This window comes from Rhipicephalus sanguineus, chromosome 1, assembly GCF_013339695.2.
Source record: "Rhipicephalus sanguineus isolate Rsan-2018 chromosome 1, BIME_Rsan_1.4, whole genome shotgun sequence".
NCBI classification, from domain to species: Eukaryota; Metazoa; Arthropoda; class Arachnida; order Ixodida; family Ixodidae; genus Rhipicephalus; species Rhipicephalus sanguineus.
The window spans coordinates 231,044,377-231,058,000 of NC_051176.1; the positions used below are offsets into that span (position 1 = coordinate 231,044,377).

The 13,624-nt window shown below is 43.4% G+C and overlaps 1 protein-coding gene across 1 annotated transcript in view; it reads left to right on the forward strand.

The window, feature by feature from the left end:
• LOC119374170 (putative ATP-dependent RNA helicase TDRD12) overlaps positions 1-13,624 on the forward strand; it is a 177,804-nt gene that overhangs the window by 41,609 nt on the left and 122,571 nt on the right. Inside the window, exons 7-10 of the mRNA XM_037644234.2 lie at positions 1,323-1,381; positions 1,969-2,124; positions 6,997-8,303; positions 8,388-8,453. Of these exons, the coding sequence (XP_037500162.1) occupies positions 1,323-1,381; positions 1,969-2,124; positions 6,997-8,303; positions 8,388-8,453 (1,588 nt within the window). The remainder of the gene's footprint in view (positions 1-1,322; positions 1,382-1,968; positions 2,125-6,996; positions 8,304-8,387; positions 8,454-13,624) is intronic.

The window sequence follows — 13,624 nt, forward strand, 5'->3', positions numbered from 1 at the left end:
TAGTTCAGAAACTCCCATTGTTCCGGCGCGCAGTTAAAACGCTGCTGTGAACGGGCACCCGAAGACTTTTGGGCCCGGAGCACCCATGGCGATGAAGCATAACATTACCGTTGTCAGATGAGCCTCATTGCTCGACCATGGGGAAAGAAAGCTAGCTACCGTAGCCCCCTCTTTTAGGAGGTGAGAAGTACCGCTGCTGACTGGAATGGGGGCTCTTCTATCAACATGGCTGCGCACCCATAAAAGCTGAAACAAAACCCACTCCCGAACAATTGCGTAATGAAGCTCTCAGCACGCTGTAGCGTCCCTGATTTTTCCTTTGTCTTGCCGTAACTGGTGGTACGCATTTCGTGTAAGTATACTATTTGTTCTCACAGTTTAACAGAAAATTGAACAGGTGTGCTGGACAAGCAATCTGGTGATCTGCACAACCTATAATTGGTGCTTTTTTTCGGATGAATGTGGATGCAACAGCCCAGATGTTTGCCTATTTTTTTGTGCCTCTTTGTGCGAGTGTGTGGCATTTAACTTCAGGCAAATATTAAAAAGTGGAACCTATTGAAGCGTTGAGACTAACAGTGCTCACCAGGCCATGGCGACTGCATTTTGCTTGGGGTGAGGAAAAAAAAGTCTGTGTACTTACATTTTGTTAAAGGTCATATATCAAAAATAAATCTAGAGCCTCCTGTTCAGACGTGCCTCATAATCGTATGATGGCTATGGCGCGTCAAACCCAGAATTTTTGTGTTCTTTAAACTGAAACCACCATGAGCTGCGTGTTTTGAGCGGCTATTCTTTTTGCCTAGGTGCTTATTTCAAGACTTACGACACCCTCAGGTCCTCATTAAAGTATGTTGGATGTTAACAGTAGCAACATGCAAGCAAAGTGATTGTTGTGGATGCTTAGAAAGCTAGAATATCGAGATGTTTCACGCACAGCCACAGCAGCAGCAGTGCTCACATGCCCTCTCATGCACAGGTACATCTCTAGCGGCAGGTGCTGGCTCCATATTTTCACTGAGGCAGGAGTTTCATGACCGGAACGAAAAGTATTGAAGGACTGTGAGGCCGCTGATATGGTCAGAAAGTGACAATTGCAGTTCTGTCATTGACCGTGAAGACACTGGATTGTTCTTGTGTTTTTGCATTTGCCTATTTTTTTCACACTGCGTATTGAGTACTGTTTATTGCATAAGCCTTTGCTTAATTTTAGAAGGTGTGTTGCACAGCACGTCATGTTTTCGTGGTTGTCAGCAGTTGATGTAATTTGTCAAAGTGCCAGGATTGGGTTAATTTTACATTGTCGCTCTTTCTTTTGTCAGTGTGGAAGGCTCCTCTTGGGATACTGCTTCCATTGATTATGTGAAGTCAACAGTGCGAAGTAAGTTCATTCCATAAAGCTATAAAGATACTGAACTTGCTTTAAATTTTTGCTGTCTACCTGTTACATGTACGAAGGAATCTGGCGGGAAGTTGCTATCCAAGTGCTTCTTTTAATTTGCCTTCCTTCTGCTAGAGGTACCAGACTTGTGTATGTGTCAATTCAGTGGGTTCACTGTCTCAAGATGTGCAGATGTGCTCACTGTACAGGATGTTCAAGTGAACCTTTGTTTGAGTGATTACCAGTATAAATGTGAATTAATAAAACAGTAAAAGTCTCTCATACACGCAATTTCCCAAATTTGCTATGCAGTGTAATTGTAGGTATTTGCAAAACGTGCTGCTGCATTAATTTTGTAGTCTAAGTTTACTTTGACTTCTCATGCTCCACTTTGTCCTTAGTAACTACTATGTGGATGCTGAATGTCTTTTTGGTTGAAAAGTATCAGCTGTAGCCAGTTTTCGGTGGCAAATTGTTGGCAGTTAATATTTGGTCGACACTTCTGTTTCCATATTTTCCTGTTCTTCACAGGACATTAGCTTGGCTAATGGCCTGCTTCAGCAAGCATGTGAACCCTCCTTTTGCAGAAGCAGATGTGGTGCACGTTGAAGTGCTGGGAGAGACCATCTCAGGAGGCCTTTATGGAAAGATCTTCATTAACTGCAACAAAAATGTCATGTCCCTAGATGAAGAGCTGATCAAGCTGAAGTACGCTTTCCCAGACACTGAAGCAGGCAGGGAAGGTATGTGAAATGCTATGAAGGCCTTTGATTTACCAGATAAGTGTTACAAAAGTATAGGCCACGAACCAAGTCATGCCATGGAGGTTTACTCCCAAATCCTTGTTGCCGAGGTGATGCTTTGGCTTTCCTGGTGATGTGTCGCTACAGCAAGTACAGTAGAGCTACACTGATATGGTCCTACTTCTTTGTACAATTTCCATTTCCACCATTCACAATTGTGAATACACACAAGGAAATATATGCTTTGCCAAATTGCGACCGCAATACCTCGTTAATACATACTTGCCGGGAACGCAACGGTAGTACACAGCACAACACCAAGCAAAAAATTGCATCTCCTGAGGTGCACTGCCACCACTGGAGAAATGAATGCTTTGCCACGGTAAATATTGCCTAAAGTACCCATTACAAAGCATTTTCTTTTGTTTTGCCAAAGTGGAGAAGAGATTCAGGCTCTCTCGCGTGGCAATCTGATAGTGCGTGAAGGTGATGCCAAGGAGCATTTCGAAACTATACATCTAGGTTCCACGACACACAGCGACTAACAAAGTGACTGAGCGGAAGGACACAAGTATTGGCTTTCCACGATACATGTATGTGCGTACACACCACGATCTGCTCTACTGAACGAAAACTGAGACCGTTCCATTGATTGAATTGCAGAGCGTCGCCTACTGAGGTCACATTGCCACTGCCAGGCCACTATCTGTACCGTATGCGTGCATTTGCTGTGGGAGTGTTCTTTGTACCCGCTTTGCAGGGGTGCAGCCAAGGGGGGGTTGGGGGGGTTCAACCCCCCCCCCCCCCCGACCCGAAATTTTTCAGGTTTGCTTGCGTATATAGGCACGCACACATACAAACGCACGCACGAACATACATAAAGTATGGTTAAACCCCCCCCCCCCCCCCCCCCGAAAAAAATTTCTGGCTACGCCCCTGCCGCTTTGCTACAGAAGATGCATGGGTGTGGTGCGTAGTTTGGTCAGTGTGGCGATGATGAGCTTCCTGCAAGCAACGCGCACTCTGCATCTCTTAGATGCTGTGGCGGTTCTGCACAAAGCAGTGGCAGACGGACGCCACAAAGGCAAGGCATGCTTGGGTTGTTGCCTAATAAAAGCGCACAGTAATGTATTTTCTCGAATCTAACACACCCCTTTTTTCATACGAAATGAGTCTAAAAATTGCCTGTGCGTTGGGATTGAATACGAAACAAACCACGTTTGCGGCTTCGGCAAGAACCTCTTGTCAAAGGGTTCAAATGCAGTGTCATCGCCATGATGGTGATGGAGCACGCTTTGTTGCGAGTTTAGCGCATTGGTTTATTTCATGCGTGACTGGGACCTGTGTGCGTCGCTGCTGCTCATGTAGTGCAAATGGTGATGTGCTGCTTTCATTATAGAAGGTTACGTCAAAGGAAAGTTATTTTGCGGGCTGAGGATACCTGCATCTTGTCTTTTTTGTGTGCCTGAGGCCTGTATGTGAGTAGTGCAGACAAAGGGAGGAGACCTTCAACTGCTTGTCAGCCAGCCAAAGCTTCTACGGGTTGGAAACGAAAAAATACCCCGACCTCGAACATTAGCTTGCAGAACTTCTTGAGCAACTCCGTGTAGACCGGGTTTGTCAAGGTAACGGCCCTTCTATTGGCACACAATTGAGGTATATCCAGAAGTGATTTTAAAGGGGCACTAAAGGCAAACAACAATTTGTGCTGGAGTGAAAGGTCAGTGCTTGAGAAGGCTTAAAAGGCTAATGTTATGCACAGCAGTGATTCAGTAATCAATAAATTAAGATGAAGTGTAGGACATGATTTGTGCCACCAGTGAGTGTTCTGTGTACACTTGCCGGTAGGAATTTTCACGCTTCTCGAAAAATACACGCATGTCCCTTGCGATCAGTGCTGTGTCAGTTTTGTCGATATTGCAGGGGCTGATTAGAAATTTTTGAGTATCATAGAGCCTGGAACGCTTATTTTTGCAGGTAAAGCCGACCGATAGCTACTACAAGCTATTAAGAACACTAAGTTTTAAAAGCCAGAAAAATTGCTATGATAACCAGCCTAATACAGCACAGTGAAAGCTTGGTGCATCTTTGGGCCCATTAACCTATTCTGCCACCTGACGACTGCTGCGAGAAACTCAAGTGGTTCGGCGATGTGCTTGCAACGCTCGTTTGGCCACCTCTTATATTCTACCACTGTGGTTAAAGGTTCATTTTGGGGATGAAATGGTTAACCTATATTTGAATAAATACGGTAACTCTGGCCATTGCTTTATGTCTGTGTCCATTATCCCTTGGAGAATTCCCTCATGGAAACACCTCTTTAGTATACACAACCTGCAAATAAAAGCTGGGGGCTTGAAAAGTGTTATAGGAAGGGTGTCTACAGGTCCTTGAAACCCTTGAGAACCATTGAAATTAAAAAGTAAATTTTTAAGGCCCTCAAAAGTCTAGGAACTGTTTTCTTTCCTTGAAAACTCTTGAATTTCTGAAGAGTCTGATACTGACTCTGACCTGCTTTCTGTGGTAAATAAGCTTTCATCTGGTAAACTCCCTATTTTAGAAGCAATATGTCGGCGTGATTGCACATGTTCTGCTTTGTATGCCTTGCGCAGAACTCAAAACCACACTGTGAACGAAGCCAAAAAGACGTATTGAGATACTACCATGATGCTGGTGTTTACACTGCTTTTTTCACGCCTCATCCTATCGTTCATTTCATTTACCCATGTGACATAGAGTGCAGGTGCATCAAATACGTTATTCTCTTCAAAAATATCTACAAGTGATGCACTGGCAAACCTACAGTGATGAGGAAAGGAACTTCATATGCAGTGTGCTAATCATACTATCTGCTTCAACTGAATGTCGCAGAGAATTTAAGAACAATAACAGATTGTATTATGTTGACAAAGTTCAGTATGTTTGATGGGTGTTCATGCTCAACTAGTTCACCATGCACAAAATTTTTATTCTGGAACTTTTATTGACTTGGTCAACCGGCGCACATGTCAAGGCAGAAGTTGATGAGGACAACGTTGAGGAACCGCCATCACTCGCATTGCGACATACTTTTTTTTTGTTGTTGTTAGAAAGGAACTCTACACAAGACCTACGTTGTGTATAACACTATTATCTGTTATTTCTCGGCGTTTTCTGCAATATTTGCATTCATGCATTGTCGGTTATATTATTAAAAGTACACTAATTCAATTTCGCTACTTGTTACTATGACAAGAAAAGTTCACGGGTCGGTTTACAGGAAGGCGGTGCTGTTAATGTACCTTTGGGTACTATTTAAAATTTTGTTGCCATAATTAGGCTTTGAGCACAGCCAGTGTGCTACTCAGTAGTGCTCATCAAAGTCAAATAAAGGACACCCTTTCTTAATATACCTGTATTTCACTCTTGTTGAGCTTTATGAAGTGGCTCTAAAATGGACAAAAACTGCTCCAAATCTCCTCCAAACCAGCAAACTTATTGCACCCAGAGCTGCTCCAAAACACGCTTCATCACTTCCATCACTGGGATGTGAAGAAACTAGTTTGCATAACCCAGTTAGAGCCCCTGTTCTTGCTTATTCAAAGTGGCTATACATAATTTTCACGTGACGTCGCAGACAGGTTCTCTGCGCTGGGTACCTCAACATGGTGGCCTCCGTGGCTTTTTATTTTAAAGTGTATCAGTGTGGGGGATGACACACAGGCGTTGCGTCCCTGTGTTCCTTTATGCTCTCCCCGCTTCCTTCTGTTAGCCAGCTGTGCCTGGGGTAACACAAAGGAACGTAAGGGGGCACCGGCACTAATCTGATGTCACCGTTTCTTTCTCAGGGCATTCGAGTCCTTGTTTCGTCACAAGGACCGGTGCACACGCGAGATGTTCGAGGCTTTCAAGATTAACACTACACGGGGGTGTATAAGTGAACCTTCCATATCACTTGCCGATTGTGAGCTGAAATATTTAGGTGCCACTTTGTGACGTAGACATATCTGTGTCCAATGATCTTATTTCATCAAGTGTTAACTGTGTATATATGTCATCCTTCAAACATTAAACGTTCAGTTGTGAGTCTGCGTGAGTCCTGTTTTCCTCGTCTTTGTCTTTGTGTTTTTAGCGCAGTTTTAGTCGTCATAATGATTCGAGTAAGAGTTCACGCAGCATCTCAACCAGCTAGTACTCCAAGGTGACGATCATGGGGACATCAATGAAAACTATGTTTAGTGCTAACTCTTTAGTGATCTTTGGTGCAACGTTTGATATGTCCTTGAAGATGAGCAAGTGTAAAGTGAGTTGAATGGTGGATTTAATGTCCACTTGTGTGCAGCCACAGTAGGTGCTTGCCACTGTCTTCCGATCAGTGGTGGCAGGAGATGCCTTGAAAAGCTTCAGATATCTTCAAAGGTGTTCAGACACCTTTGAACTGTTGATGCAAACTTAGTTTTCAGTTTACATCATGTTTGGCTTTGTTGTTTGGTTATAACTGTTTACGCACCATGCTTTGCGGTGAAGGCCTCTTATTTTGACTAATTCCTTGGTTTCTTAAGACAGAGCGTGCAAACATTGACACCATGGAGAAGTCTAGACACCACAAACACTAACAACTTGTTTGTGGTGTCCTGTCCTCTCTCTTGTGTCCGTGTTTGCACGCCCAGTCTTTTTACATGAATGCGTACCAACTAACTCGGCTCTCCGTTACTCTAATCCTTGGTTTGTCTTTTACCAAAATTTAGTACATTGACATATGATTCCTATGGAATACCTTGTAGTCTTCTGTTTATTTGAAAATAGTATGTAATTTGTTTGTTTTCTCTGCAGTTTCTAGATATGCATTTTTGTGCTGATTATGTGGTTTTGTGTGTTTTATTTTCATTTTAGAGGTCGTTTTGGATGACCACAAACCTGACAAAGATGACCAGCAGTCAGCAAAAGAATCACAAATTGAAGGCATTTCTGAAAGTGAGAGCTTTTGGCATGACATCCAGAACAAGAGTGCTTCAGCAGCTTTGAAAGATGTGCTTGACAGTGTCTATGACACTTGTTCGAGCAGTTTGGCACGTGTTCCTGTCGAAGTGTGCGAGGCGGAAGAATCGCCACCATTGTCCAGATCTGCCAGTGGCGAAAGCTCTCCACTGCAGTGGTCATCGTCTTCAACCTCCCTTTCCATTGATGCGTCTTCATCGGGCACAGATACACCTCCCACATTGCCTGGTCTTGGCCGAGGCCTTGCCATGATGCTAAAGCTCAGAGAACTTGGGAGTGACAGCTCATGTCACAGGCCTGGTCCCAGGGGCAGCATAGACATGCAGGGCCAGGAGCTATGCACTGCTATGCTGAGTCCAAGTGAGGACAGTGATGAGGATGAATCTTATACCCCTACTCTAGTTGGCACTCCACCTGCAGTTTTCAGGGAGTGTGAGACAGACTATTCTCCTGACAGCCCAGGCTCAGCGTCATCATCAGAACCTGCAATGCCACAGCTTGACACTGTTCAATCGAGGCATGAACCATCCTCCGAGATTCCTAAACCAGTTATGCCACAATCTTTGGCTGATACTAGCCAGTTTGGGGAATGTAAAGCCCGTGGTCGAGCTCGTCTGCTCAGTTTGTCTCCCAATCCATCAAGTTCACCGTTTGAAAAAAGTCATACAACATTTCCAAGAAGCATTGATCCAAGTTCCTTTACCAAGGTGCATGCAAGAGACACGCTCAGTGAAAGATTTTCAATGCCCAATGAAGCATCTAGCGACTCATTGGCTCCTAAAGCCTGTGCAGCTGACGTAAAAGGCCAAAGCTCTGTTGTAGGCTTACCTGACTTAACAGCATACCGTTACAGAGGGCGCGGTCGTGCGGTATTGACACAACTGGCCTCAAGCCGCATGCCAGGTCAGCACACTGCTCCATTGTCATCGCAGCCACTAAGCTTGCAACAAAATAGTCTGGCACAGGAGGAGTCTTTTGACATCTCGAGTGGCAGCAACCAGCCTAAACCTGCATCGACTTGTGCACAAAATGGTGATAACTGCCCTTCTAAAGTAGTGACCAGGGCCAGCCAGATGAAGGACCTATTGGAAAGGAAAGGACGTTCATTGTGTGCGGCACCATTCCAAGGCTGCTCATCCAAAGTGGAAGATGACAGTATGGCAAATTTTCCCAAGCCTGATGCAACTGCAGAAACAGTGCGGGTAGGAAACTTTAACACCTTAGAGTTGCACATAAGTTGTGCAAAAAATCTTGTTTAATCCTCAGAGCTTCCTCCCAACTTTCAGGCACTAAAGAAAGATGATTTGTTTACTGGAAGTTCATTATCATCTCCTGGTAGCAGCACTGACCAGGTGAGTTGGTATTTATATGGAACTCAGTGGTAGCACTTATGGCTTTATAAAGAAATATAAAGAAATATTCTTACTACCATTTCTGTGTGGAACCTATCAGTGAAGACAGAGACAGTTTGGACATATCTTCTTAGAGGGGTCCTGAAGCACTTTTCCAAATAACCATCAAATAAGCTCAGCGTCAGAATTTATTGCCTCACGAATCGGTCCCTGCAAAAATATTTTGAATCTCTCAAGAGCGACCGCAGTTGCAGGGATTTGTCGCGCACTTTAGCGCTTTCTCTCTTTCGTCCTGACAAGCATGCTGGAGGCTACACGGGAGGAGGGTTGATACGGGGTAAAGAAGCTATGTCAGCGTGTGTGATGAAATGCGATTGCTCTCTTCCGTTGCGATTCTGGTGGATGCTAGTGTTGTTATGTAATTTAAGCACACTATAGAATGTGGCAGCACCCCATGGCAGGAAGTGAATCTGATCCAAATGGCGCTCTTGGTTTATGTTGGCTGTCAGCCAATAGCAGCAATCTGCTTTGTGACGACCTACAGCTGGCACCCCGCCCACCGAAGTGAGTGAGGGCAGGCCTTTGTATGAAGACAGCGCACATAAGTGCGTGTGTTATAGAATCTGAAGCTAAAGCAGTGTATTAAATAGCTCATCTGCAGCCGTGCAACGTACCTTCATTAATATGAATGGCATTATACAAAACTGGACAATGTCTTATTGCATCTGAGCTGCCGTCTGACATACAGGAAATGTATGCATCTGTGTCTCAGTTTAATAAATATACTCCCAAAGTTTATTTTCCTTGTGCCAGTTCCCACACACCTTGTCAAGTTTGTAAAACAATTCATAAAGTGTATTGTCTTACGTACACACTTGACATGGTGTGTTTCATACACTCTTCAGGCAGCACTTATATGGCTTTTTTTTTTTTTCAGAATTTATTCAAGTAATTCGAGAAAAAATGTGTCAGAACCTTGTACAGCTCTTCAGACCGCTTAGCTGGTGCATCCGAACAAGGCAGATTTTCAGGGAAAGATGGAGGCTTGAAGTGATGAAAAATCGAACAGGAAATGCTGTTGGAGCCAATGTTTTTGACAAGGAGACTTTGTCAGCACACCAACTGCCTTCCTGAGCATTGTGTTTATGTAGCCTTGCTCACTTTCCCCCTAACATAAAAATTGGAGAAGAGAAACAAGCTTGTGCACAAAGAACGAAAGAAAGGACGGAAGGAACAGTTGGAAGTAGAGAGGTTGACAGTGCAAGTGGAGGGGATAGGTGTAGTACAGTAAGGGAGAAACAAAGGGGATCACAAGGCCATGATCCTGCTAGGTTTGCAGAAAATGGTGCCACTGTAGTATTCCAGAGAATCGTATGAGATTCTTGGGAATGCTGCAATAGAACCATTTCATTTCATCATAGATGGTGGACGCTTCGACTCTGATGAGTTTGGGGGAGAGTTAAGCACAGCATACGTAAACGCTCTACTGAGCAAAGCAGTTGCTGCATTGATGAAGGGAAGTCCTCTTGTCGAAACGTTGGCTCCAGTGACATTTTTTTCTTGCATTCTTCTTCACTTAGGTGAGGTGATATAAAGTTAGCTTATCAAATATTAACTAAGCACTCGTGGCAAAAAAAAAAAACTGGCTTATTTTTATTTGAAATGCATATTTGTGAAAAATGTATTAAGTGTGTAGGGCTAGAATTTTTTCTTACTTGTAATATTGGTGTCTTGGTGAAATTGCATGTTTTTTGCATGGATTTGCCATGCAGTGATGTAAAAAAACATGGGTATTGGCTGTGTAAATGATAAAACATTATTTTTGAAAAGTTGCTGTCCTGCTGCACACAGAGATATTCTCTGTGTGCAGCATTCTCTGAGGGCTTGCCGATAAAGATTTCTCAATTTATTGCAGAAGTCATTAGCAGGCCAATTTTAAGCACTGGGGCACTGCGAACAATGAACGTTATTATGGCACTTCAGTGCCATTAATTGTTACAGTTGTATATTTGTGGAAGTCTGTTCAATTAAGGTGTGAAACGGAAAAACATACTGGCTCTGTTCAAATTCAACACACTTTATAACTGTTCGTAAACTGGTTCACAACACTGAATTGGTTCGACACCTTGCCCAATGATGACGTGTTGTACATTTGGTGTTCCTATTGCCTGCAGGTCCAAGCTTTAGTTTCATTTAGTTCCTTATTTCATTTATGCAATGGGATAATTGCTAACATCAGTACTGTGATGCATGGCATAGAATTATCTACAAGATAGTTCCTTTTCTGTGTGATATCTGCAGTCATTTTTAACACTTACACCTGACATCCTGTGCTTTCTCTGTGCATAATTTTTTATTGCTTTGTTATATTAAAGGATCACTGACACCAACATTTTTGTTTGTGACATTTATGCAGGGTTTCTTAAACTGGGTTTCATGGAGGGCATTTTTAGGATTCTGTGAGCAGTGAGAATGAATGCAATTTTACCCCTAATAACACAGAATTCATCAATCTAGAGAAGAAAATTTCCATTGTATGTTGGATATAACGAAGACATTGCATGCTTCTCCAACCATCGTAGTTTTTGAGTAGTGAGGGAATAGTGTGGCATCACGTTAAGACTTGTCATTATAATGCACGTCTTGATATTCGTGCAATGTGGGGATCTGCAGTGGCTGAATGCTGACCGCTTTTCATTTATGCTTGTGAGCATTGTTTGCAACTTATGCGCTGGAAGAGCTTTATTTTGGGCTCATATAGTGCATCAGTGATTGCAAGGCATAGTTCCTGTACATACTGGTTTGTCATCACACTACCCCACTTTTATAAGCAGAACGTCAGGAGCACTAATGCTTGCTAGAGGCATTGCACCATGCAGCTGTGGGTTGCATGAGAATTTAGGCTTAACCTTGCAACCCATTCCACAGCATGATTGGCATGTAACATATTTCCTTCCCCCCCCCCCCCTCCCCGCCTCTCGAGAAATAAGATGAACTTTTGTACGTCTGACACTTCATTTGCATAAAGAGACCCTGTACAGCATGTGGTACTGTACGGTAAGATGTGCCCTTCATGATACGGGGTGCGTGGCCATGTAAAAAAACTCACCTGTCTACATTCTGTGTTACTGAGATTTCCCTATTGAAAGCAATGTTCTTTGAGATTAAAACTCGCGCATCAATGCGGCAGCGGTGATTACAAGCAATGTCATCCCCCACCCCTTTTCATGCTCCGTATGCTGAGCGCACATAGATGGAAAGAGGGGATGAGTTCTGCGGCACTCTGGAAAAGCCGCTGTTCCTCAAGGCCCATGTGAAAAATAATTGTAAATGCTCTAAAATGACATAATTACTGCTTGCATCATTAATTATGATCAATTAAGGTGTCACTTCAAGAGGCCCACTTTAAGTATAAAAAACTGGTGCCAGACTCCAGAGGAGCGCCATAAAATCATGTGTGCTCATGGTTATGAATGGGTGCTTTTTGAGCCAGTGCCCAGCATTCAATGAGGAATGAAACGATATGGCTACTGTGGTACCAGCCAGGCAGTGGTGCCCCCAACTCTAAAAAACAAGGATATGTTGGGGAGTCTATCTGCTACGCAATAATCGTCTATCTGGCTTGCTTTCCTTGCATTATCGTCGGGCACTAAGTACTTTTCAGACACGAACATTGTGCGATTTAGGTATGCGCCATGTGCAGCCTTTTTTCTTCGAGTGCAAGCATATGCCCCTCTCAAAACTGCCTATCATAGGACACCTAGCATGAAATAACATGTGACACCGGCCTACCCAGCCTTGCTTCACTGTAAAGGGTGTGCCCCCTCCGAAAAATCATTCCTCATTGAGTCACTGAAAACTTTTCTGGCATAGGCAGCCAGAACCACCCAGAAAGCACCTCAATAACAGAAAGAGGGAGAAGAGGGACAAAGGCCCTAATTGTGCACCAGGTGATGCGGTAAAATTAATTAGTGCAAAGTATCAGTTTTGGGGCTGAGAACAGGGATCTTAAAATGGCATCTCCCTTTGTGCTAGTGTATTCTGGCTGCGCTTGCACAGCCAAAAGAAATCTTGTAAGTTTTCCTGCACCCTGACTGTTACATAGTGCAGCTCCCCTCATAGTCTTGTGCAGCAGTTTCATGAAACCATCAGACTCGCGACAACAGCATGTCAACGTATCTGTAGACGTGAATAACCATGAACCACTACCATCCCCCCCCCCCCCTCGCCGCTCCAATATTTGTTTTTACAGCTGTGCAGCACGGCATAAAGGTATTTATACAGAACAATTTCTGCACACAGCACTAGCCCTGTGCAGTGCAGTGACACCAATCTTCTGTTCAATTTCTTTAAGAAAAATATACATGTATGTATTTATCATAGGGCCGTATTCTGAAAAATCTCTTTTGACTGCTGACCTGAAGGTCACGGGATCGAATCCTGGCCGATCGAGGCGAAATGTTAGAGGCCTGTGTGCTTAGATTTAGGTACACGTTAAAGAACACCAGGTGATTGAAATTTCTGGAGCCCTACAATATGGTGTATATCATAATGATATCATAGTTTTGGGATGTAAAATGCCAACAATTTTTTTTATATGAAACGGAACATTTGGAGTGGAACATTTGGAGCTATCGCCAATCTTTTGTCTTCACTAAGTTCTGATTGGCTGGCGAACTAAACTGGAAAATTGATGACACCATCTAGTATTTCAGGTGATGTTAATTTTGCGTCAAGTGTTCTAAGGTGCTCTTGGCATGCATGGAATAAATGAGCATCCCTTTTCACCGATTGTTTGTGGTTACTCATTTCAGTGACAGGCGACAGCTTCTGTTATTGTTCCATAGGGAATATGTGCAGCATTTTTTTCGCTGAAGCATTCAGCAAGCAGTACTTTTTGTTGTGTTTTCAGTGATTGTTGCTTTGTGAGTATATGTTTCGTTGTGGTTTGAATGTGCCGGCAGCATGAACTGCACATTGCTTGCGTGGTTTATTGCACACCTGCAAAATGTTGAGATGATGTCACTGCAGCCACGCGCCATGGCTCAACTCTGTAAGTATGCCATTCTAAACTCAATGAAAATACACTTCATGCAAGCATGTGTTCTTTCAAAATTATACTACACTTTAAGCAATAGGGAGTTTTCTAATAGGGGCTCCGATCGTTTTGG